We start from the raw sequence: 25,142 nt of genomic DNA on the forward strand, positions 1-25,142 counted from the left end.
AGCATTCAGAATTATTAGAGAGGGGAAAAAGTATAGGAAGGTGAGAATAGGGGAAGATGGAATAAAAACACAATAAGACAGATACATTACTACGGCAGCCTTCCTCGTATTTGTGGTGTGGCAGCACACGAGAGCTTAGGACAAAGCTTGGTCCTTCACAATTTGCCAAGAAGGTGTTGGGAATAGGTGGTGCATAAACACTTAAAATTAAACCCTTGTATTTTATTTTTGTTTCTTGCAATTTGATTCTTGGAGAGCAAGGAAGGTCAGAAGCTCACATCTTCTGCTCTGGATCTCAGGGCTTGATAACTTCAGTCTCTTTTGTGTATTGATAATTCAGTGAAGTTGCAAGTCTGTGTCTTTAAAAAGCAAGCCAGACTCTTGAAATGCCTTTCCAGAAATCACGCCAGAATAAGAGAGCCAGATGTTTTTACCTCGTACACAATACTGACCGACCACTTCGCTCAGATTCTCAGACCTTCTGCTTTCTGACGGGCTAATGGACAAGTTCTAAGTGCTGATCCTCAACAAAACTTCTTATTGCAATCCTTTGTTTTCAAGTGGATGCTGGGCAGCTTGCTGAGGCCAAGGGATTGGTGGTACTTAACATGCTATTAAAATAGCCAACCAAGTAAACATAAATATGAGAAGTATGGTAGGCTTGAGCTTGGTGATACAGCATTATGGTTGGGAAGCCATGCTAGGACTAGCAGATATTTGCAGTGAGAGCCGTTGTATTGCACTATAGGTGAAGCCACAGACTCTGATCCTGCTTCTCCTAATCTTAACTTCACAAATAGTCAATGGCATGTGTGCGCACGCATGTGCATATGCACTCCCCACCCCCTTTTCCATAATGACCTAGTGAGAAGAGATCTAAAAGTCAGCACCATGCAGTTGATTTTGTCTGGCCCTCAAAATCTCTCTTCTGTTGTAATTATTAAACTAATAGCTGCTCACAGGAGTGGAATGGAAGACATGCCTAGTTTATTATAACTTTTTTGGCTACAAGTCAGCCAAAATTTGTGGACAAACTAATTTTCAATGTAGCTGGAAAAACTTCGCGGATTCCAATGCTTGTACTTTTTATTAAATTTAAACAACAAACATTTGATGCTTTTTTTAGAAAAATATTTGGTAGAAGAAAGGTTTATGTAATTCTCAATTTGAAAAAATTACTGTTCTTGAAATATTGAGTACTATCATTTCTGATACTGCTCCTTCCTCATGCTTTCAGGTGTCTTTCTGATCTGTAACAGTGAATGTTCTGCATTCGTACTTGTGCAATTCAGCATAGACTGATTTAAATGAAAGGAGGAAAGTAACTAAAAATAGTCCTAATCGCTGCACAGCTGACTGACTTTGCTGAAATTGTATAGCCATCTCTTGGAAGCTGCATATGTGCGTTTTTAAACAGTAAATTGACATTTCAGGGAGACTTAGCCTTTGGGTTCTTAAGCATTGTATGCTTATCAATTTAATTGGAGAAGTTTTTAAAATGGTAAAATTCTTTCAGAAGGCCGGTAATTTGGATCAAGAAGTAGTGAGTCTATAGAAATGAGTAAAATCTCTTATTTAATCACTTGCTTTATTAGATATTGAAATTGTGAAGTGCATTTCTTAAGTAGGTATCCTGAAAGCTGCAGCAGAGGGACTTCATTTAAAACAAGTGCAAATCAAGCATAAGAGGACCTGTCACTCGTACATCGGAACCCAAATTCTGCAAACCTTTGTCTCTTAACACATTTTTTTCCCTGGTTAGACAACCAGCTGTTTTGTTGGTGAGACAGATGGGGCGAATGGAGTGGAAGAAAATGGATAAAAACAAAACTGCCTTTCTTTGCAGTGAAAATAATGGATGGGGTTGTAGTGATTTTTTGCTGTCCCTCTTCATCTTTACCCCATAATGATTGTCAATACACTGTACACATTTGCTTTCTTGCTTAGTATGCAAAGTAGTTAGCGTCAATTAGCTACTACTAAAACTTTAATTCCGTTATTTATTTACTTGCTGGTCGTTTAATAAGATGTCAACTTATACTGTGTACTAATTTTCCACAAAAAATTTCCCCTGCCTGGTAACAGTGGATGTGGTACAGTCTCTTGAGTGATCTGTGGGCCAAAAGGGGAGTCTGGACAAAAGCCAGAAAGATTGAATCAAAGGTTAGAAATGAAGAAAACCTTCTAGCTCATCTTGTCACTCACCTTGCCAGTTCAGCATTGTTACCTACAGTATACGTTCTGGTATTCCATTGCGTAGTTTTAAATGCCCAAGCAGGGGTGGTTCCATCACTTTCTCTGGTAGCATATTCCATAGCTTAATAGTTGTTGCTCTCAGGAAGATTTTTCTGATAATCAGCCAAAATATCCTTAAAAGGGTGTAGATAGAGCAATGATGCAGTTACAGCTTTTGGTAGGGGAAAATACTTGGCAAAGTTGAAATTCATGGTATTGGTATTATCGTTTTTTGCACAATTTTTACTTCCTGATTACATCAGTGTCTAGCAAGTGTGGGATGGGGGTAGATTCTGGTAGTTTTTGATTTATTACAGTGTATATAATTAATCCAGTAATCAAGGTCCTGTGTATCTTGTGTCACATTAGAATCAGTTTCTGTGGCAAGCACCCTTAAATTCAGCAGCAATATTATTTACTCATTTCCTTGAAATCTCTTCACTCCCTTCTTCCTGACTTCTATGAAACTCAGTGAAGGCTCATAGAATGTAAATTCGGTGATTTTAATATGGTGGGTTTTTTCATTATGCTCTCCAGATTGCCCGTTTCCATAGAACTTGGCTTCCGTGATGTCCAGACAGTCCAGCTCAAACCCCCCTTCTCCTCCCATCCAGTTGTGTGCCAGAGGAGGAGAGGGGTGTTTGTGCATGTGTATAAAAGTCTGTTCTGGTATAAGATTGTTTTCAAAGATACAATATTGTGAAAATACGATCTACAGGTGCACTAATAACGTTTAATAAAATTTTAGGCTGGTATAAATTTATTTTCAGAATTTTAAATGAGAGGAATCTGTTCCTTTAGGGACTGATTCCAAAGCAATATCGTATCTGTGTTTAGTAGTGGTCCTGATAGGCTATCAAGTACATATTGGTCATACAGTGTACTGCAGCTGACTTACCGTGGTGGAATGTGAGAGCATCAAACCAAGGACTGGTGCCAAACTTTAGAGCTGCTATCTGCTTTCTATTCCTGGTGGAGTCTGAAATGGAGATCTGGCTTCAGGGCCAAAATCAATAACTCAAGCTGAAGGGGAGACTCGTACTTAGCTGTCAGAAGTAGCACACTGAATCTCCTGCATTAGTTCCACGTAGTCTGAGAGAGGATGCTGTATAGGTGCAGATATATATTGTAGTTATTAAATAGGCTCTGTGAAAGGAACGTACAGCTTTACAGGTTCCACTTGAAGGCCTCTGTTATAAGATGTTGGGACTCTGAAGCGAAGTTATTTCTCTCCATTAAACCCTACCGTTTATTAAAGGATGGGAAATGAGGACAAATTTCACTTTCTTACGCTACATTCTTTCCATAATGGATGTACTATCAAAAAAATCCTTTATGGTGGCTTAGATAGCATGAGTGTTTCACGTGCACAGCTGAAGTGTATAGGAGAACTGTTGTTACTTTTGAATATTGCCTCTTCCATAGAAACTGATCTTTGGATTGGCAAAAAATGGAATGTTTTGACATTTTAGTATATTAGAACTGCACGTTATCAGCTGTATTGGTGATAATCAGTCTTGTGGCTAAGGCCTTGTCAGTACTTGCTGGGCTTTTGCATGTACATGGATGTGTAAGTGCAAATGCCTAGTGTAGTCATGATTTGTACCAGTACAGCAGTTTTGAGTCCCTTTACTAAGTCTTTTGCAACCCCTAATATGGGGAACATCAAGATGGACTTTTTCAGGCTCGTACCTTTAATTTTACCTTCCTTGGGAGATGCAGGTGAGGAGATTGTTCTAAGTTTTGTGTTCGTTTATGGATGGGTGTGGAATGTTTGAAAATAAAGGTTTGTCTTATTAACCATGTCTCTTTTTTTCATGGTTTCTGTGCTCATCAATAAAGCTTCCCCATTCTGTTTTCAGTCTCTCATTGTGCTTATGCTGCATATTAGGGTTGCACCTGTACAGATGCAAAATTTGGGAGACAGCAGGAAATATAGCCTTTGACTGTGTAACTATTTTGGGTTCTTCCTGCAAACTTTTCACTCTGTGGTTGAACAGACAACTCTTGACATGAGGATATTAGAGAAACAGAGTTAAATAAAACCCACGTAATTTAAGCTTTTCCATTGTGTTCTAACAAAGCTGGTGAGATTGGAAAAAGAATACAATCCAATTAGTTTTGTTTTGATATCAGACAAAGGAGACACTGCTCACAACTTCACACTTTCTGGCTGTCACTTTTTTGAAACATAACTAAAGTTATTTAAATGAAGTGTAGGATATGTATTGTGCACCAGGACTTACCTGAAATTGCAAATATATAATTTTTTATCTTAAATTTGCTTAGAAGGTTGGATTCAGAGTTGATAGGTCTCTAAGAATATTTTTTCCCAAGTCCAGTGCGTTGCTGTTCAGCACATAGACATGTAGGTTTTAAATCTGTTCAATCTAATTATAAATCCCTTTTTTGTCTTTCAGCAAACGAGGATTCAGCGTTCGATCCTTTGGAACAGGGACTCATGTGAAACTACCAGGACCAGCACCAGACAAGCCGAATGTTTATGATTTCAAAACAACATATGATCAGATGTACAATGATCTGCTTAGGAAAGACAAAGAACTGTATCCCCGTGGAATGACCTTTTTAAAAACCCAATATGGTTCATCTTTGAAAGGTGTAATTCATTATTTTGCATAAGGAATACACAGCTGCTTGACTGGCAAGAGCTTTGTTTTAAGGTTCTAGGCAGGTGTTTCACTTTATTTTAGGATCTCTAACACTCCCCTTGTAACTTGCTATTGAGTTATAATGCATGCATTCAAAATCCTCTTGTATAGTAAATTAACATACTTAGTTCTTGAACAGAACTATGAATACTTTACACCTTTATCCATGAACTGCACTGCATTGTGGGCTATGTTTTCCCAGTGCAGAGCCCTTTCCTGGCATTCCAAGAACTGCCACCAAAAGAATTAAAATCAAATTTAGATCAGTCAAGCAAACAGGTAAGGTTTAGAGTAAACTAGTGGCCTAAGGGGAGAGAACATAATCCATAAAATATTTTCTCATTAAGAAGCTAATTGTTAATTTCTGGTTTTGGTTGTACATCAAAAACGTATTCCTTAAGTATATTTCCAAGAATGGGCACAGAAAACCCAATTTAACTGTGAGGTTTACTTCCCAAAGACCAGAGGTGACAAGGGTCAGGCACACTACCTTTCTTCAATTCAGCCATGAGCATGCAGTATTTTAGGACATTTAAATATAAAGTATAGAACAAAACCAAAAAGAACCCCAAACACCTCTTTAGTTTGCAAGATCAGGGCACTTGTTTGGAATCTTTACACAGGATCTGATTTTTGATATTAAAAATATAATTTGGTATGAAAGGGAAAACTAAATTTATGTAGGTTTTGCTTATTAATTTCTGTAATGATAGATTGAGACCTGTGTCACAAAATGTGATGCCTCTGAAGTGAGAGTTTGGATAACAAGGTATAATATGGCAGTCTGTCCCATCTTTATTGTTGCGTGACCTAGATTTTTAACTTCTGGGGAGCTGCATAAAAAATAACCCTGGATCAAATTAGTAAAATCTTGCTAATGTTAGATTCGATATCTATTTTCTATAGCTATCTGGAAATGGCAGCTAAAATGTTGTTTAAATATTTATTTTTAATATCTTTCAAAACATCACTATTATAACTAAACAGTTTATTTTTGTATGGCTGAAATTTTTCAGTATTTTTTTTTAAAAGGCTGAGACCAGGCAAACAGGCACTAGATGAGGAATAGAAAATGGGGGATACAGTGAAACCTATTTTAAGTGGCCACCCAAGGAATCAACAAATTCAGTAGCCCAGTAGAAGAGATGGGCTTTCAATTATTTGTTCAACAAAATTGTGTACTGCAAGACTTGAGTAGACTTTTAAAATGATTGTGTAAGACATGGAGGAGGTCCTTGGTGCAGGTTTCACTGTGGCTTGATTTGAGTCAGCAGGTTTTTAGTTGTGTATTTGCTGACTAGAAAACATTAAATTTGAGCTCCATAAGACCCCAGTAGTGGTGGTTTCTTTTGTGTTGAGTTTTCTGAATGTACTCAGCTAAGATGAGCAGCTCCATACAGCTGTACAGTACCATTAAATTTGATGCTATGTTGGAAATTTCCTTCCACATGGTTTCCCCATAACAATATCCATATTATGCCATGACATTAGGGAACCCAATTGCTGATGAAAAGACTGAGTAGCAGTATCTCTTAAACTTGAAATTTAGGGCATCCATTGAATCTGTACATAATTTAATTTTGTATAATCACATCTTTGGTGAAGAAAAGGGATATTTCCCAGCCAATCCATCCTCTAATTGAGATGGTGCACTTCTCAATGCAAACACTTTTTTATTTTTTTTTCTTCTCTCCTTCAAATGGAGGACTGTTTGAATTGTGCAGTCTTCATTTCCTCAAGCACTTAAGAATTTGCAGTGACTACCACTTTGCCTATACTGTTGTATTGGGAACATAGCACTGTTTTAAGATACATCTCTACCCCGCTATAACGCTGTCCTCAGGAGCCAAAAAATCTTGCTGTGTTATAGGTGAAACCACGTTATATCGAACTTGCTTTGATCCGCCGGAACATGCAGCTCCGCCCCCTTGGTGCGCTGCTTTACTGCGTTATATCCGAATTCATGTTCTATCGGATTGCGTGATATCAGGGTAGAGGTGTACAACAAAATTAAAACACATCTGGTCCCCTATCCAGTATCTTCTCTGGAGTTGCATTTTGGGCTCTGCTCCACATTAGAGGTGGAGTGGCTATGCTCTGAGCCACAGATATTTATGCAGAGTGACACTGAGCACTCCTTTCTGTTTTGATTTTTTTCCCATTCGAGAAAAAGCCCAGTTTGGGGTGGGGAAGGAGTTATGTCTGTATATTTTATGCCCTCAAATGTTGCAAATTCAAGTTCTTTGAAACAGATATACTTTTTCAGTACAAAAGGCAGCTCAGCTTCCAGACTCTGGGTGAGTGGGTAAGTTCTTTCCTAAATTCGTGAAAACCAGAGACCCCTCTTGTTCCTGCCTGGGAGCCAAGGAGTGGCTATCTTTGGGACCAGGGCATTGTGGGACTCAATTAGGGCAGCTGATTACTCTTTGGTGAAGTGGTGGGGAGGGGAAGAAGTGCTTTTGTCTTAGGGTGGGAGGGAACTGCTTTTCCTGTGGTGTCTCAAAGGGGATGTGGGAGAAAGAGTGGGTCCAAATTCCTTGGCTTGTCCTTATGCTCCCTAAATCCTGCTTTCTTCAGTTAAGTGGGGAGAGCTGCCACCTTCAGCCTTTCTGCATTGTCTGAAACAGCCGTTCTTAGTGACAAGGGCCAGTTCGTGTATCTCATATTCCCATACTGAGGTAATCGGTCCAATGCAGCACTGTTTGCTCCTGTGTTTAGGAGTGACTTCATGCTAAAGTTCTGTAGGCCAGTGGGGAGACTAGGTGCACTGTGGACACTAGATAGAGGTTTTGGCTACTCCAGCCCGTCATCTGCTAGCCAGTCAACAAATTGATAGCTGCTTCGGAAAGCAGCCGTCCCAACTGGGGCCTGAAGTTCTGCGATGATGTGGACATCAGTCAGCTGAGGTAAAAAGCGGCTTAGAATGGCAAGGTGTGTGACAACTCTTTTCTCTATCAGTGGTGGGGAGGAGGGAAGAAGAACAAGATAGAATCCACACTTCTGCAAAAATAAAAAGCATCTGGATTGCACTAATTTCATAGTGGGGTGTGTGTATGTATCTAGTGCAAATTATCAAGTGTTATGGCTGTAGGTTATAAACCTTTCCATATTTAATCTTTCACATTAAATTAGGACATATTTACAAATGTAGGTACTTCTCTGTTGTATCTAGAAGAATGAGAAATACTTTTAAAAGAGTAGCTTGTTAAAAAGGCATGCTATCAGTTCAGAAGGGGTGGGGATGCAGAAGTAATGAAGCTAGGTTCTGCAAGGATATACATTTAGTACTGGGAGATTAACTTCCATTTTAATTTTAAAATACTGTAAACACTTAAAATGAAATCAACATAGTTGTCAGACGAAGTAATCAGTGCTGCTGTTACTATGTAGAAGAGATGCATCCATTTAAATTCCCAGAGCATTACTGGGAGACTAGTAGCAACATTTTCAACAGTATTGAAGTCCCTTAGTTGCCCAAGTCCTGTTTTCAAAAGGCTGTAGCGTAGACATAGTATACGGTAGCCTAACTTGTGTTGCTCAGGGGGTGTGAAAAAACTCCCCCTGCTGAGTGATATACGTTGCACCGAGACAAGCGCTTGCATGCATAGCACTATGTCTGTGGGAGAGTTTCTCCCTCCGACATAACTTCTGCCACTTGTAGAAGTGGTTTTATTATGCCAACAGGAGAGCTCTCGCGATGGCATAGAGTGTCTTCACCAGATGTGCAGCAGCGCTGTACGTATAGGCATTGTCTTAAGCTCAGAAGTGCCCAAGTCACCTTTGAAAATAAGACTTTAGATGCTTTTGAAAATTATGCCCTAGACCCTGTTAAAAGACAGCATACAGAGTCAGATAAGTAGAATAAATATGAAACAAGATCACACATAGAAAATAGTAATTATGTCCATATGTTTAATCTGAAAAATACTTTACCCAGTAAAGAGTACATGACAGGAGGCAGAAATATTCGTACCAATACCTGTGTGCCAAATATACTTGTTCTGTAGCCCATTCTGTTACTAAAATATAGCTCCAACCTTTTATATACCCCCTTTTACTGCTAAGGAACCATCTGCGTGGGTAGAGAAACCCACTTGTGGAGTCAGTTTTGACTCTGCTGCTTCAGATACCAGCAGTTACCTGGAAACAGATCTTTAGTTATTGAGCATGTCAGTTTCAGCCATACTGCCTTTTGTCAAATCCCTCAGGTAGGGTCATGCTTCTGCAGGCCTTGAGGCCTGCTCCTGATAGAATTTATTGGGAGTTTTCTCATTTGCTTTAATAGAAGGACCAAGCTTGTAGTTGGGAGCCTTCCAAAGAAAACCCAAGTGATGCGGCAAATATTGGTGATCAATAGGTGGCATTCTTTCCTCTGAGTCCATATTAAAAAGTGAATCGGAATGTTTAATTTAAAAACAAATGAGATCCCAAATTATTAGCAGAAATTCATGTTCAAATACATAAACTGCAAATACATGTTAAAATTATCTGTTTTATTTGTAATTTAAATCTGTTTCATTAAGCTTTGGGATCTAAACCACAAAAAATCATTTCAGTTAAAAACCAATGCCTCATATGGTGTTAAGTTTGAAAAATGTCCTGCTGGGGATGTCATCTTTTAAATGAAAAGTAGAATCACGGTCCTCCTGACAACTTGTAGTCACTGAAGAACTCGTGGCTCGCGCTTCTCTCTCTCTCTCTCTCTTCCCCCCGCCCTTTCTCCCTCCCCCCCCCCTGAGAAGTGTTAATGTCACTAGCCTGGCCAAAATCCAACTTTCTTAATTACATTCTGCATATCTAAATTCTCCTTGAAGTTTCTAGTGGCTGTAGTACAGTGGTTCCCAAACTTCATATTGGCGACCCCTTTCAGACAAAAAATCCCTCCCTTATAAATGAAAAACAATTTTTTATATTTAACACTATTTTAAATGCTAATTTTATAATCTTATTGTTTAAAATGAATTTATTTTTTCTCACCACTTTTAAATTGACTAAAACACGTTTTGTTTCAAATTGTTGTAAGCGGAAGTTTTTAATATTTACTGGTTAATAGTGGGAGGAAGCAAAAAGAAACTTTGTCAGTATCACTTTTCGCAGCAGACTTAGCACCCTGTTGCTTTTACTTCTGCGCTGCTGCTGTTGGCAGGTGCTGCCCCAGAGCTGGGCAGCTGGAGAGTAGTGGCTGCTGACAGGACACCCAGCTCCGAAGGCAGCGCCACCAGCAGCGCCGAACTGCAAAAGTAAGGGTGGCAATGCTATATCATGCCACCTTCCTTCTCTGTAACGTTTGACCTTTTTGCTGGGAAGGGTGGCTTCGGGGGTGAGCCTTAGCCCCGTCAAATTTTGAGATGGCTATAGCTCTTCAGCTGCTGAACAATCACGACCTCTAATGTTGTCTCAGTCTCACCTTTTTAGTCTCAAGACAACGAACATGCATGCATGATACTATAATCCCCAGAATCCAGTTTCCTTAGGATGGTGATAACACAAATATATATTTTGTTTAGGAACAACGATTGAGGCATTATACTTTTACAATACTTTTTGAAGTAAATACACTGTGAAAGAAAGGTGTGTAATTTTCTAAAACACTAGATTTAAATGATAATATAGCAGTTGGTCCCTGTTTTGTGCATGTACGTGTGACCCCCTGAGGGGTTGCCACCTCTAGTTTGAGAACCCTGGATGTAGTACCGCTTCCTTTACCACCACATAGCAACACTAGTTTAGGAAACAGTTGCCTCCCACCTCAGCTGGTGGGTGAAATTGTTACGTATTAATTTGTAAATTGCTTTGGGATCCATCTAGATAAAACATGGAACGTAAATTTATTATCAAACTAATTTCAGCTACATTAAACACAAAAAATAAAAGGTTTGCTAATTAGAAAAGATTAACATCAGTATTGTGAAGCTCTTTCCCTGGATCTTTAAAAGGGTATTACAGTTGGGGGAAAGCTTGCTAAAACCAAACATTTTTGAAAATAGCGTTTGATTAAAATTGATGTCGTAGCAAAACAATGGCAAAATGCTCCATGTTGCAGCATAGTGTCATTTTTGCCATCAGAAATACAGAGCTGACTAAGGCCGTGGCTCCTTTGGGCATTTGCCCTGATTTTAGCCATCACTGTAGCTGTACTGGTGCAAGCCCTAGTGAAGATAGGCAAAGTTGTTTTTTGCACCAGTGGGGCTAACCATGGTTACCATCAGGGATAAGTTCTGCCAGTGCAAATAGCTACTTTGTCTACTGTAGGGGTTTTCATTGGGCAGATACGCCTGTGGCTGGTCACTGTTTATTGTAACCAGGGCACATCTCCAAAGTTGATATGGCAGCATGAGGAACTGCATGTGAAGTGCCTCTGATGTTCCAGTGAAGTGGTGAGTAGCTGACTCATTCCTGGTTGGTTGATAATGGGAGATCCTGAAGGGGTCACTCTGGAGATCATTGAGGAAACTGTCATCTCCAAGGTGTAGTGTAGTTCAAGACCCATTGATGTTGCCAGAGGAGAGAAAAGCACATCTCAGTGGGGATAATGGGTTAATATTTTTGTTAGTCTCATTCCTTTCTCTCCCTTCCAGTAATATCCATTGGATTACTGCATCCCTATAGCTGGAGTAATTCCCAACCCACAACCCCAGGAAATGTGCTTACATAGAGGTCTCCATCTCGGTTGCTCATGAAGCGTGGCCATCTTCAGGATAGGTTGGAATGATTACTTCCACCTCTTTTTATAGCTGTGTGAACATGGTCGTAGTTTTATTCCGAAGTACATAATAAGCCTTTTAAAAAGACAGTGACACTGCAGAAAAATAGACCCATACATGCCAAAAATCAAGGACTACGTTTCCAAAATCCAGACATCAACTGGCTTATCAGGTTAGTCTCTCTGCACAGCCCTCTGTGTTCCAAAGCACAATAGGACCAAATTCTGCAGCAGTAACTCCTAAATTGTGTGGCAGTGTTAATTTATTCTGATGTCATGAAATGACTTCATTCCCATTCCTCCCACACACACATCTATGGGTCGTAGGTGAAAACATTTGTTGATTTAATTTCCAAAGATGGGGTTTCTGTTATGGTCTCTAATAAGCAGCTAGCTCCACTCCTTGAGCTTGGGCTGTTGCACTGTTGTTTCGCTGACGAGCCTGTGCATCTGGCTTCCCTGCTCCTTGGCTGTAAGCTGCACTCCAGCTCTGGGTCGTCTTCACCTGGGACTGACAGGAAAGAGAAAGTATATAGAGTCTGTCAGAAGTTCTATTTAATGCAGGGAGTAACTTCCTTAGTCTTAAAAACGACAAAGAGTCCAGTGGCACCTTAAAGACTAACAGACTTATTTAGGCATAAGCTTTCGTGGGTAAAAAATCCATGAATTGGAGAAAGCGAGTTTTTTACCCACGAAAGCTTATGCCCAAATAAATCTTAGTCTTTAAGGTGCCACCGGACTCCTTGTTGTTTTTGTGGATACAGACTAACACAGCTTACCCCCTGATGCTTGGTTCCCTAGTCTTAGTAATCAAGAAGGATGCTTGAAGCCAAGTATATGTGAGTTTGAAACATACAGATTCTTTTCTGGAGACGAGAAAATGGTGAAAATTTAGGCGAGTGGAACTGAGCTCTGCTCCATAAAATCTAGACCTGTTTAGCCAGCTCACCATTATAAAACTTGGTTTTGTTCTTACCGGGGAGTTGAGCTAGGATTTATTTTGGTTTGGTTAAGTTGCGTTCTGTGTGTTAGGGTTCAGTTTGGGTTCAAGCCATCAAAAAAAATAAATGGACCAGTAGTAACCGGTTCAAATCAAGTTAGGCCTTAATAGAAGAGTTAACTTAAAATTTAAACTTTTTTTACTGTTTTTTTCAACTTTAACTTCATGTGAATTTTCCTAGTATTTTCTGTTGTCAAATGAACATGGTTATTTCTTACGAACGTCTTGAGCAAACTAAAATAACATCTGATACTTGAACTCATATTGGACCTATGCACTTAAAGGATAAATTTGAGTTTGGAGCAGCTGGAGGCAGGAGCTGCCTTACGGGTTGGGGATAGGTGGGAGGGCCTGTATAAGGGGGAGAAGGGTTGAGAGGGCATTACCGTTTTCCTTGGTCTTGAAGAGTTATTAACTTTTGGGACCAGGGAACATTCTACCTCATCTCTCCCCAGTGAAGAGTCTCAGGGATGGTTTGTCTTTGGGAACTCGTGGTATGTAGATAGCTCCTAAGTTTCCTTTCTCCTTTCTTGTGGCCTAGCTGCTTTCTATTTTCATTATGCTGGAGGGGCCTTTCTGGTAGCATTCACAAGCCTATCTTACTTTATAAAGAGAAAATAGTTACAATAGTGTTTTGTTTGTTTTTTTTTTTCTAAATATTGATCTTAAAAAATGCTCAACCTTTATTTTTACTGGTAACTCAAATTTTTTTCAGGTTCAGTAGGTAGGACAATATTATGGTTCAGGTCTGGTTCTGCTCAAAGTAAAAATTCCAATTCAGTTTGACTCCCTGGTTCTTACTAATCTTTGTTTCAAACAAACAAAAACCAAACCTGGACAAATGGCAGCTGTTGCTTATGTCATGTGGACAGACCAACTTGCTGACAAATATGGCCTTGTGGTTTTCCTCCATAGCAGACCCTTACCCCTGGCTTACTCCCCTTTCTTTCACCTTCCCAAGAAGACATGTTCCTGTTCACTGGTGAGATGCAACATGATAAAGCTCAGTGAAGAATAGGGTGAAGTACTAAGTGTTGGAGCAGGTCTATGCACCTCATTTGAGGGACCAGCCTCCTCATCCCAGAGTTCGGGGCTAGAAATTTGAAGCATGTGTCGGCATGGAACATTAGAGCTGCGTGAATAACCAAAAAAAAAAAAAAAATGGAGGTGGAAATAATTTTGAGTTGTCTTCAAATGAAAATTGTTCAGCGACCAAAAATCAAATTTTGCTTCGGGCTGACCAAAATATTTCATTTGAAACAAAATACTTGTTTGAATTTTGAGAACTTTTAAAATGTGTTTCAAATAAAATTGAAACAAACTTCAAAACAAGAAGTTGTTTAGAATCAAAACCCTTTATTTCAAAAATTTCCAAATGTAACATCTTGAATTTTTTTTGACTGAAATATTTTGGTGAACTCAGTGTTTCAGTTGACTCAAATTTACATTTATTTATCTTTTGCGGGGGGTGGGGGGAGTTTTTTCCCCCCCTTAAACATTTACCCAGCGCTAATGCACATAGTCTCCACAGGATCCAGATGAGCACAGGTGGATTTAATTTCTTTTCCTGAGCATGGTGGTAGGCTCAGAAGGTGTACAGCGATGTGGTGTTGCAGCAGATCTGACCTATATTGAGAACTGTCTGTCCTGGAAGCTGTCACTATTTGTCTCCCTAAATTCTTCAGTTTTGCTTGGGAAGGTGTCTCGAATCATTGCTCTTAGGGGTTCTCCCACTGCTCCTCTCTCCCATGATTGGTCCAGAGGCAAATACTGAGAGGAGGCTTTCTAAAGCTTCCCAACACAGCCACCCTGGCATAGATTCTGAGGGGTGTAGTTGGCTAGCTCTTCCTCAAGAGAAAAGGCATCACTGAAAGTGCTTCTCTTACTTGGCCCTTTCAGAGAGCATGTCCAGAGAGAGGTCAGTATAACTCCAGAGAACACTTGCTAACCTTCATCTGCAGGAATGATCACTGTGATGAAGTAAGGAGACATTCTCCTGTTCTGAGAAGGGAGATGAGTGGATTGCTTTGGCTTTAAAGTCTTGGAGCCAGCAATTGTTCGGAGTAGGCTTTTTTCTTGCAGAACGTCCGGATTTCCTATCTGAAAGTTTTCAAGGGTTCAGCTTCTGGAGGAAATGTCCTTTGACAAATCTAGTTCCTTGGGTACTTGCTCTGATCCTTTTTATGGCATAGTGTTGTTCTTCTCTCTCCCCCCCCCCCACACACCAGAGCCACTGGTTTATGGATTGGAAGCGTGTAATCTGTATGCCAGGCAGCCTTTCTCTGTTGTGGTAGGAAGGACTGTCCAGCCTCAGAAGGAGTTGCCCTAAGCTTGAGATGTTGCAGAGCAACTCTGAGTAAATCATAGGGAATGTGGTCTAGACAAGAATGAGAGCTGGAGGTCCATCTTGAAACGATGTAGTCCAACATCCTTCCCCATTCAATTTTCAAGCCATTTTCTGATTAGTCTTAATCTGCTCAGAAAACTCAGATGTTGTTAACAACAACCAGGCAAGAACCAGGATCACATCTTTAGCTCAGAAGACACAAAAACAAAGGAATTGCCATACTGGATGAGACTGGTACTGAAGTAAGGCTTACTGGTCTATTTCCCAGGACTCTCACCTACCACCTCTCTAAAACTATGTATGTTTGCTACCTTCTGTTTAGTTAGTTAGCTGATTTAACTGAGTTCCTATTTTTGTTGCAGCCCAGCTATTTCATTCCCTCAGAACTGTTGCAGATAGTTTATGGCTATAATCCAGTCGTGGGGACTTGTTGCTTTTGAGTTTTTCTCCAGTATGCTTTCTTTTTGGTATGGGGACTGGTATCCCTAACCACCTGTGTGGGGAAGAGTGATGCACAGAAATAATTTAGTTTCTCTACAGTATTCCAGTTCTCCTTAATTGGTCCTGTTACCCCCGGTAGCACAGCAGACACCTATTCTCTTGCAGGCTTCCAGCTTTTGACTTATTTAAGGAATTTATTTTGTTTTCATGTCTTTCAGCTATTTGCTCTTTAGAGTCCTCCTTAGTTCTTAGATTTTATTTTTCCTTTTTGTTGGCTTCACTACGGTTAGTACCATTTTCTGAAGGAAACGTGCAGCTCAAATAACCTCTTGAATCTGGCCATATAGCCATATTGTGCAACCTTCTCCCAGCTTTCTTTTTTGCTTAGAGGTATAAATGCCTCCTGGGAGTTTGATATGCTTTCAGCAGCTCTGTGCTGAGTTTTGACTAGGATCATGTGATTAGCTTCATCTTCCTTTTTGTACCTCTTTCTAGAGCTAAGTGTTACAGTGCTAGTTTTGGAGACAATTCCTCCTCTGAGCATGTTGACCTTAATTGTATTTGTGGTCACTGTTACTTAGTAGCCTCTCTAGAGTTGCTTGTTGAATCAATTCCTATTCAAGTATAGCCTTCCATCTTGTGCCCTCTAGAAACTAGTTCTTCCAAGAAGCAATCCTTTAAGGAGTTAGAATAAAGTTTAGAGAAATTCCCGTCATGGCAATTCATTTGTGACAGTTGACCAAAGTTGTGTACTACAGTTTTGTTAAATTTAGTTGCCGCTTCAACATCTGTCAGTGGTATGCAGTCAATGTCCTTTTCCTGATGAGAAAGCTTATATTTTAATCCTTTTGTATATTTACATACTTATCTACATGAATACAAATATAGTCATTTTCACTTTAGTAGCTTCTCCATTCAGAAACTTTTTCATTTGGTTCTGTGGACTCATAGTTGTAGGGCTTAATTCCTCACCTCAGTGGCCTAAATTGCCTTTTTTGTATAGTTCGTCATAGAATATCCCTGATTTTAGTGATTTCATGGTTTCAGCTAGGCCTATTATGTTAAGTTAGGCCTGTTATGTTCAATTGCAAGGCATTCTAGTTCACTTTTGTTTTAAGCTTCTCATTTTGGTGTGTAGAGATATAGATAGTCTTTCTCTTCCCCCCACCCCCCAAAATACCTATTAACTTCTTAAACTACAGAAAATGTAATAGGGTGTAAGATTATCTCTGATCTCACTGTCCTGCTTCAGCTGTGATTTCTGTCCTAAGCTTCTAAAAGAGCTACCAATCTGGCAAGGAATTTCCACCACTTGGTGGATCTGCATGCTCAGGAACCAACACAAAGTCAAAAAGATTTTACATCCGTTTCAGACAATGTGACAGTTGGGAAGTGGCTGTTTCCTCCACCCACTGAGCTGAACTGCTGTGACATGCTTTGTCTTCTACCCCTCCCTCAGGGACATGAAAGTGGAGAGGACAACCATGATCCTAATAGCTCTGGACTGGCCCCAGCAGGTTTGAGACTTGGAGCTCAGTTGATTCCGACAAGCTCATGCTTCTCACCCAGCATCTAGTTCTTCATTAGCCCTACTTCCCCAAGCTCTTTCTGGTGCATTAAAGAAGCTAAAAAGAAAAATTTGGGGTGTCTGAAATACTATTTGAGTAAACTTGTCTGAGGCTGGGAGGGGACCTTTTGGCAACAATCTGGTTGACAAGGAGAAGCTGCCAATTTGTGCAGACTGTGGACAATCTGATTTGCAGATGGAGAGGGGGAAATTCCCCTTACCCCACTTGGCAGTATTTTTGCTTTCAGGGGTACTGTGTCTTAATATTGTTGTTGTCTCTTCCCTGTGAGAGCATCATTGGTATTAGTGAGTAATAATTATTCGGAAGCTGCCCTCTAATGTGCAGCTAGCTCTTGGACGTGCGTTAGTCCTGAGAAGTGTTAGGTGTGGTTTTATTTGGGGGGGGCGGGGTGTCTGCAATGTAGTGTGAGCTCTATTTACCCAGAAAGATAGTTTCTATCAATGACATTTCTACTGAAGGCAGTATTTGGGTTGACATTTTGTCCGTTTTAACAGCTAATAGTCTTAATGGTGAAATTGAGAACTGCTGAGTTAAAAGCGCAGATCATTCATTCATGGAAATCTTTTCTAAAGGGAAAAGGTTTTGGAGTCTTGGACCATTTATCTTCTCCCTTTCCTAAACTCCCTCCCATGTACTTTCTTCTTTCCTAGTACCCAAAGTTGGCAGCCACCCTCACCCTGGGCTTGATGTTGCCACTTCTAGTGCCGGTCAACACCACCTTCAGCTGTTCAGAGTGGGATCAGAGAATTGAGGCCTGGTCTGTGTTTTAGACCAAGATTTTGAGACTTCTGAATCTGTTACCTATTTGTGGTAATGAGGATTCCAGGTGTTACAAGACTGCAATACTCACCTCTTTCCCTGCAATCGAAGGCAGCATCCACACTATGAAGTTTTAGGAAACTTCCCACTAGTGCTTCTATCCTTTCAGTTGCGGTGCTGAGAGCCCTAATATAGGCCTGGCTTCAGCAGCTTCTGAATCTCCCCTTTCGGGCTTTTGGCACTAGAGCAGACTACATCTCCTCTTATCCTTCCCCACCCCTTTACTGAGAGGCCGTAAAGATCCAAAATCAAGGTCAATGAAGGGGAGAAGGATGGACTTCAACTATTAGTTCTGATCCATTCACTTCAGTAAGGTATTAACTGTGAAACCAGCTGACAGTTTAAACTTCAACGTAAATTTTGCTGCTGATCATTTTAGCTTGAAACTTCCAGTTACTGTACTTGTCCCCTGTGTTGGATTCACTGGTACATATTGGGGGAGAAGTACACTGTGGTGGCTGTCAATGATGGTTGAGGCTGGGAACTAGTAGTTGAAGTCCATCCTTCTCCCCTTCATCGACCTTGATTTTGGATCTTTATGGCCTCTCAGTAAAGGGGTGGGGAAGGATAAGAGGAGATGTAGTCTACTCTAGTGCCAAAAGCCCGAAAGGGGAGATTAACTTCTGCTTGTGCCTTTGAAAGTCACCCCGCTACAATTGAAAGTCAGTGGGAGTTGCCGTATTACCAATCTGAAGCATAGAATAATCACCAGTCAGACACCTCAAATCATGTGATTTTAAATAATAAATCTTAGGGTTCTTTTTGTTTGCTTTCTGCTGTTTGAGACACTAGGGTTCATGGTTTGAAGCTTTTCTCTGAAACCATGATGGCTATAACTCTTTGTAAGTGAAAGCTGAGATTCTCATGTAACAAGGCTCCAGGAGCCATGTTAAGAGAAATTCCAAATATTGCAAGACTCATGATAAAATGGCAACCCTGGAGTAGGGTGCCTGATTGCCTTTTGTTCCTTTGAAAATTTCCTCCCAGCTGCCTCTGTCTGAGTCCTGGGTTCCATAAGTCCCAGCTGTAGCTACCTAAATTACCTGGCTTCTTCTGGACAACTTCTGCAGTGTTATGCATTGTCACTACAGAATTCTGCAGCTCATTGAAAACTGGGAATTTTGGAAGCTGTGCCAGAACAAAATCAAACAAAACCCAAAACCTTTTGATTAAATTCAACAGATCTTAATTTTAAAACAACACAAGGAATGTGTATTAATGGTCACCTTTTTCCCTTAAATTCAAAATGGTTTTAATGAATTTAATTGCCGCAAATTCTAGTGTTCTGCAGGATTCAGTATTGTGGGGTCACAGAAATCTGTGTCACAGGGATCAGTGGCTCTGCTAGCAAGCATGAATTTTTTTAAGGTGTGCACAAGGTTTGAGTTAGTGAGGCTGAGTTACTGCCCTGTTGAGTGCACAATTAGAATCTTGCACTAAGTAGCTCTGCAAGATATCATTGGGTCTTCTGCTATGCTGCACATCTTGTCTTAACGGACCTGACTGTCATACACTGAAGATCATATGTAGCCTTTGAAGGTGCCACGGTCCCGACCCCTTGTATTCGGTAAAGGTCCCATAGGTTTTTCTCCAAAGATAGTGGTGTTTTAGCCACATGTTCTGCTCCACTTCCAGTCTGGTGAACTTTGCCTATGTAAATTCCCTCTTGAGCATCAGTTAGATATCAGAGTGATTCTCAAACGGATTGGTAGATCCTTTTTTGGTGGTCTACAAGACTGCCAAAAACACAGTGCAGGTGGGAAGGATAAAGACATTAAAAGGTTTGGAGTGGTCCAAGAGATGACTTCTAAGAAACAATCCTCAGAAAAATTTGAGGAAGGCCATAGAGTTCTTCACTTGTCTGGAACAATTGCGTAGCGTTGCAGTGTGTTGTTTAACAACCTCGCTAAACCCCATGGTCCGCTGCCATTCAGTGGTAGGTGACATGATATATCACCTTTCCAGTCTCTTACTAAAAGCCTATATGATGCTTTGCAATCTATTTGGATAAGAAGTGCTATAGAGATATGCAAGTCAGTTAACAGGGTCTATATGTTTATAATAGGTTGTTTTAAAATATCTTTATTTTAGTGTTGGAGATGAGGGGCGGGACTTGCCTCACCTGACACATACTCAGGTTTGCTGTCATTGAAATTAAATCTTGGAGGAAAAAATGCACCGTACAATGTAGCCAATAGGATAAAATTAAAAAGTGAACAGTCTTCGGGGGATTTGGGGAGCAGGGAGGAGCTCTGCTGAACAGGAAGCCTTGCATTTACCTTTTTAAAAAAAACAAAACAAAAAACAATGGCCACTGAATCTGGTACATCATCTACAGTCAGAAGATTCTACGGGCTTAATATGAAATCCCTTTAATCTGATAAAGATATTTAGGGTGGGGAACCCTTTGTGTTATGGAACTGAACAGAGCTTAGTCTCCTAATGTAAATGCCTCTCTTGGACTTGCTAGCCTTTACGTTGAATTAAGATCACTGGTCTTTCAGAGCCTTGCTAATAAATATTGATTATAGTACCACCTTGGAGTCCTGTTGTGTTGGGTGCTGTACAAGCATAGAAAGAGATACCTGCCCTGAAGGACAACATGGATAGTTCTGGTGGATCATCTGTATGCAGATGTAGCAGTTGGTTTGGCTTGATAAACTGTAGACACTCAACTGATTTGTCAAGCTTGTGTCACAAATGTAAGGGGAGCTTTGTAATCAAAACATCTCCATCTTCATTATATCTCAGTCTCAGACCTGATCTCTAGTGCATGGCTATTGGACTTGAAAGCTTTTAAAAAATCTTGTAATGTCCTTGCGGGAAGGAAAGCACTGCTAAAAGGGCAGCCCCTGCATTTCTTGTGCACCCAGAGGCTCCTGCTGGGTGTTATGAATGCAGAATTGAACTAAAAGAGAACTTCGGACAATAACAAGTTATTGAAATAAGGGGTAGCACAATGAGTAGAGAGCTGAGTGATTCAGCGTTAAGCCTGCTACACCATCTTGCACTCCTGCTGTGATAGGGGGATAGGGAGAGCCTGACAGCATGTGTTAAGTATGTTATCCTTTTACATTTTCTTCCACTTGTCAGTAACACCTTTAATGTTACTTAAAAATAGTCTTGTCTGTCTGAATCAGTTTAATACTACTTGTATACTGCTGGCATAAAGATTGCCTGCCTGCAATTTACAATAATTGAGACTGAGCTTAGCTCGAGAACAGAGTAATTCTTCACAAAACCGTAGAGTCTAGTTCCGAGAATTTTATTTTCTTGGTTATTTGCAGTTGTTCTTATGTCTGATTTCAAATGCCCTGAAGAAAATGCACATTTTCTTTAGAAGCAAAAATAGCCGAAGCCTTTAAAATTAACATGTAAATATCTCTGCAGCTAAATATTTTACATTTAAAAACTTGCAGATAACCTGGGTTGCTTTGGCTTTATCTATTCAAGTGAAGTCTATTGAATTTTCTCCTTTCTTTTTTTTTTATTTTTTTTTTTAAAAGGGTACTTGTGGTACCTTAGAAACGAACAAATTCATTTGGGCATAAGCTTTCGTGGGTTAAAACCCACTTGATCAGGTGCATGCAGTGGAAAATACAGTAGAGAGAGAGAGAGACACACACACGCACCCACCCACCATGAAAAGAGGGGGGTTTTCTACTTTGTTTTAAACTTTGATTTTTTTTTCCCCCTGACATTTTATTGATCTCAAAGATGAATACCCTGGAAAAGCGCCTGTATATCTTGGAGAAAGTGGCGTGATCTGAGGGTGAATGGACATAGTGTGGGAGATACTTTAGTTAAGAGCAGAATTAAATGGACATAATATTACTTACTGTCCTACCAGCTTTGGTTGTCCATTACATCTCCCTAGCAAAGCAAGGTAGAACCAGGCTAATGCTGGGGTGAGAAGCTTCCAAGGAAAATGCAAGGTGCTGAAAGGAGTCTAGTGGTGATTCACTAAGGATACTCTTTCTTCTGAATCAGTGCTGAAACACTGTCCCAAAAAGGTTTTAAAAGGTGCTGTGCTGCCTGAGGTGCCATTTCCTGAATGAAACCTAACTCTTGGGACTTGTTTACTAGAGTAAATTCTGCTCCGGTTTCTTTTCCCCTCTTCACTTCAGACCTTTTTAATGTCCCCAGTTGAGCTCCTGGCAGTGAAAGTGGGGAGCAGACTGAGGGAATTGGCCAGGGATAGTGAGGCTCACTTGCTGGCCTCCCTTTTATTCAGAAAACCTCCTCTGTGCCTCAGAGTCTATTCACCCCCTCATCAGAACCCCTGGAAAGTGTTTGAATGCCTAATGATTCAAAGGGCTCCCTTTCTGCACTTTCCATAAGAATATCCTGGCCAAATTCTACCTTGGGTAATGATATTCTGCTTCTCTCAACTCCCCCTATAGTGTCAATTGACTATAGATACTCTTTACTTCCTCTCTTAAACTGTTGTGTAATGCTAATAAGTTGCTGTCATCTTCCACGTAAAGTGGCTGCCATTCAGTGGTCGGCGAAGTGGTTTCCTGTAGCTGGTTTTTAAAGCACTCGGGGGTCCACCTGGCTGGAAGGTGCCAGCCTACTTTATTACATTCCTTGTGTCCTGGCCCTTGGCTGGGAGACTATGCTGAGTGGAGCTTGTGCTGGACTGCACTTGTTTTTAACATTTTTTTGATACTTGACACTGAAAGGCTTTAAACCCTTGCGCTGAAATTCTGGCTCCATGGAAGTCAACAGCAAAACTGATTTGAATTAAGTGGGGCCAAGATCTCACTCTTTGCTGTTTGTTCTTCGCTAGAAGACTCAGGTGTCTGAGAAACTGAGTTGAGGGAGGGAAATTAATACTAAAAATTTGAATTTGAATAGTCTTTAAAAAGTCCAATTTTCTGCATATCAAGAAGTTTCCAGTCTTTTGCAGGAACAAGAGCTTACTAGAGAAGGGACTGTAAGATTCATGGATTCAAAACCTTAAAGTTCTCAAAGGCATCGTTCACTACTAGATCCTTTTAAAATTAATATCTTTTCTACAGGGACTACATCTCATCTTTGTTGCCTTCATGTTAAAATGGAAAGACTATTATATTGGTATTTCCATTTCAAGGAGGCAACATCAACTGCAGGCTCCATTCAAGGATCAAAGAGTAGGTTTCAAGATTTAAAAATACCATCAACCTGTTTTCTTGCTAAGTTTTTACTCAAATACATTTCCTCTCTTGCCATAGTGAGTCTCAGCAGCTCAGGAGTATACCCTAAAAGATCCAGAGCCTGAGGTTCATTCATATGTAAAACTGGTGTTTAAGAAAACTTCAAAACTGTGTGAAGCAAATCTAAATGCATTGATTGGTTGAATTTCAGTGATATCAAAAGAAATGTAGGTCAGCCAGGCCGCTTTGGATGGATTTACCCTTTTTTAAAAACAGACCAGAAGGTAGTTCATAAAAATAGCATGCTCAAAGTAAAGGCGAGTCTTAATCTAAGCACACATCTACTCTGGACAGACAATTAAGATCTTAAGGCAAGTTGAGGAGTTTGGCCTGATGAACTTAGCCAAAACGACTACCTCCTCTTGCTACTGCTGTTGAGGCAACATGCTATGCAATTGGTAAACTCCCTCCCTCCCAGGTCTGGCTGCTCTGTAGTTTGTAAAACACTCTTAAGTTTCATTCTGAAGGATTCTAGAGTACAATATTTATTACATTAATGTATTCTAGAAAAATGTTATAGATGCATTGTTCTGGCTGAAGCAAATGGCTCTTTTCTAAGCCAATCAGTGAAGCAGATCAGCAATGAACACCTCTTACATTATTGCACCAATATCCATCAATCACTAATAACTAACAACCCTACGTCTTCCGTTAGTGCTGAGCTCCACATCGCCAAAGGTCCCTGGAGCAGTGCAACACTTTTTACTCTTATAAAACTGGACAGTTCGTTGGCCTCTTTCCCAGGTAACTTGCACTGTGACTGCAGCACCTCCTGGTCAGCTTGGTTCTCAAATACAAGTTCCCACTGCCGCTCTTCCCCTGTTTCCACTTCTCCCTTCCAACCTTTCATCTTTATGCTCTTTGCATCAGCTCTCCTCAGCTGCCACTGAGGCCTAGTCTACACTTAACTGTTTTGCAGGTGTAGCTATGTCCGTTAGGAATGTGGGGAAAAAAGCACTCCCCTAATCAATATAGCTTTGTCGGCAAAAGCCTCCATATAGATGGAGTTGTACCAGCAAAACCAGTTTTTTGCTGATATAGTTTTAGTTTGAGAAACTAGTATAAGCTGTTCCAGCAAAAGAACTGTTCGCTGGTATAAGCAGTGTCTTCACTAGGAAGGTTGGCCAGCATAGCTATATAGGCAAACCTTTTCTAATCCAGGCATGGCATGAGCCTCCTAGTTTCTCCACTCATGGGCTTTATGAAAAGAGTTAAGGAATGAGTCCTTCCTTCCATCAGTCCTAGTGTAATTGAAAGTAACTACAATGGACATTGGTTTGGTGACAGTATTTTGGCACCATTTTGACATTTATCTTCTGTAGATGCTTTCTTTGGGCTTTGCCTCAATATTTATGTATCTCCTGAAGGTTAAGATTCTCGCTTTTCCCTACTGTTATCTTTACTTAAAAAATGACTTGAATGAAAGCTTCTGATTAAAACTGGCTGACAATTACTTCAAAACTGGGCAAGAGGCTAATAGAGACAACCTTGTAACCAATAACATTGCTATGTCACACCACTTTATTTCCATTTTTAGTTGGCATGCAAGTTTCTAGGCAAGACCTGTGAGAGATCCTCTTCCATGTCCTGGTATCCACTGTTGTTCTGTAGAACTTTAGGCCTGATGTACACACACTTCTTGTACTGATTTTTAACTATTTCACTCCTACCCAAAATAATTAAATTAGTTCAGCCTCTAGTATAGATGCAGTTGAACTGGTGTAAAGATGCCTTACACCAGTATAGCTTCTTCCCTGTCAGAAATGGGGAATACCTATACTTCTATAAGGCATCTCTAAACTGATATAATTTTGTGTCTACACTAGGGTACTTGTACCACTTTAGCGGTATAGTTAAAGTGGTAGTTTTTGTATATAGAAAAGACCTCTGGGGCATGTTTAAGCTCATCACCACTGTGAGCTGAGTCATTGCCACTGATTTGCAGTCATTGCCACTTCATCAGATTGCTCTTTTCCTGGCCACTGCTTAATTTAGATCCCTTCTGCTTTTCCATCATGCTCGTCAAACTTATTTGAGCTTTGTCCTCTTGAAGGGCCAGTTCTGTGCGTGTTTGATTTCTGTGCTGGTAGCAGAAGCCCATCTCAGCCAGGGCTATATTGCATACAAATTTTTTAAACAAT

At 40.3% G+C, this 25,142-nt stretch overlaps 1 protein-coding gene across 1 annotated transcript in view; it reads left to right on the plus strand.

Annotated features, from left to right (window-relative positions):
• The window catches only part of SSU72 (SSU72 homolog, RNA polymerase II CTD phosphatase), a 62,249-nt gene that overhangs the window by 10,976 nt on the left and 26,131 nt on the right, over positions 1-25,142 (plus strand). Inside the window, exon 2 of the mRNA XM_050931499.1 lies at positions 4,656-4,799. Within this exon, the coding sequence (XP_050787456.1) occupies positions 4,656-4,799 (144 nt within the window). The remainder of the gene's footprint in view (positions 1-4,655; positions 4,800-25,142) is intronic.

Source organism: Gopherus flavomarginatus, chromosome 21, assembly GCF_025201925.1.
Source record: "Gopherus flavomarginatus isolate rGopFla2 chromosome 21, rGopFla2.mat.asm, whole genome shotgun sequence".
Taxonomy (NCBI): Eukaryota; Metazoa; Chordata; order Testudines; family Testudinidae; genus Gopherus; species Gopherus flavomarginatus.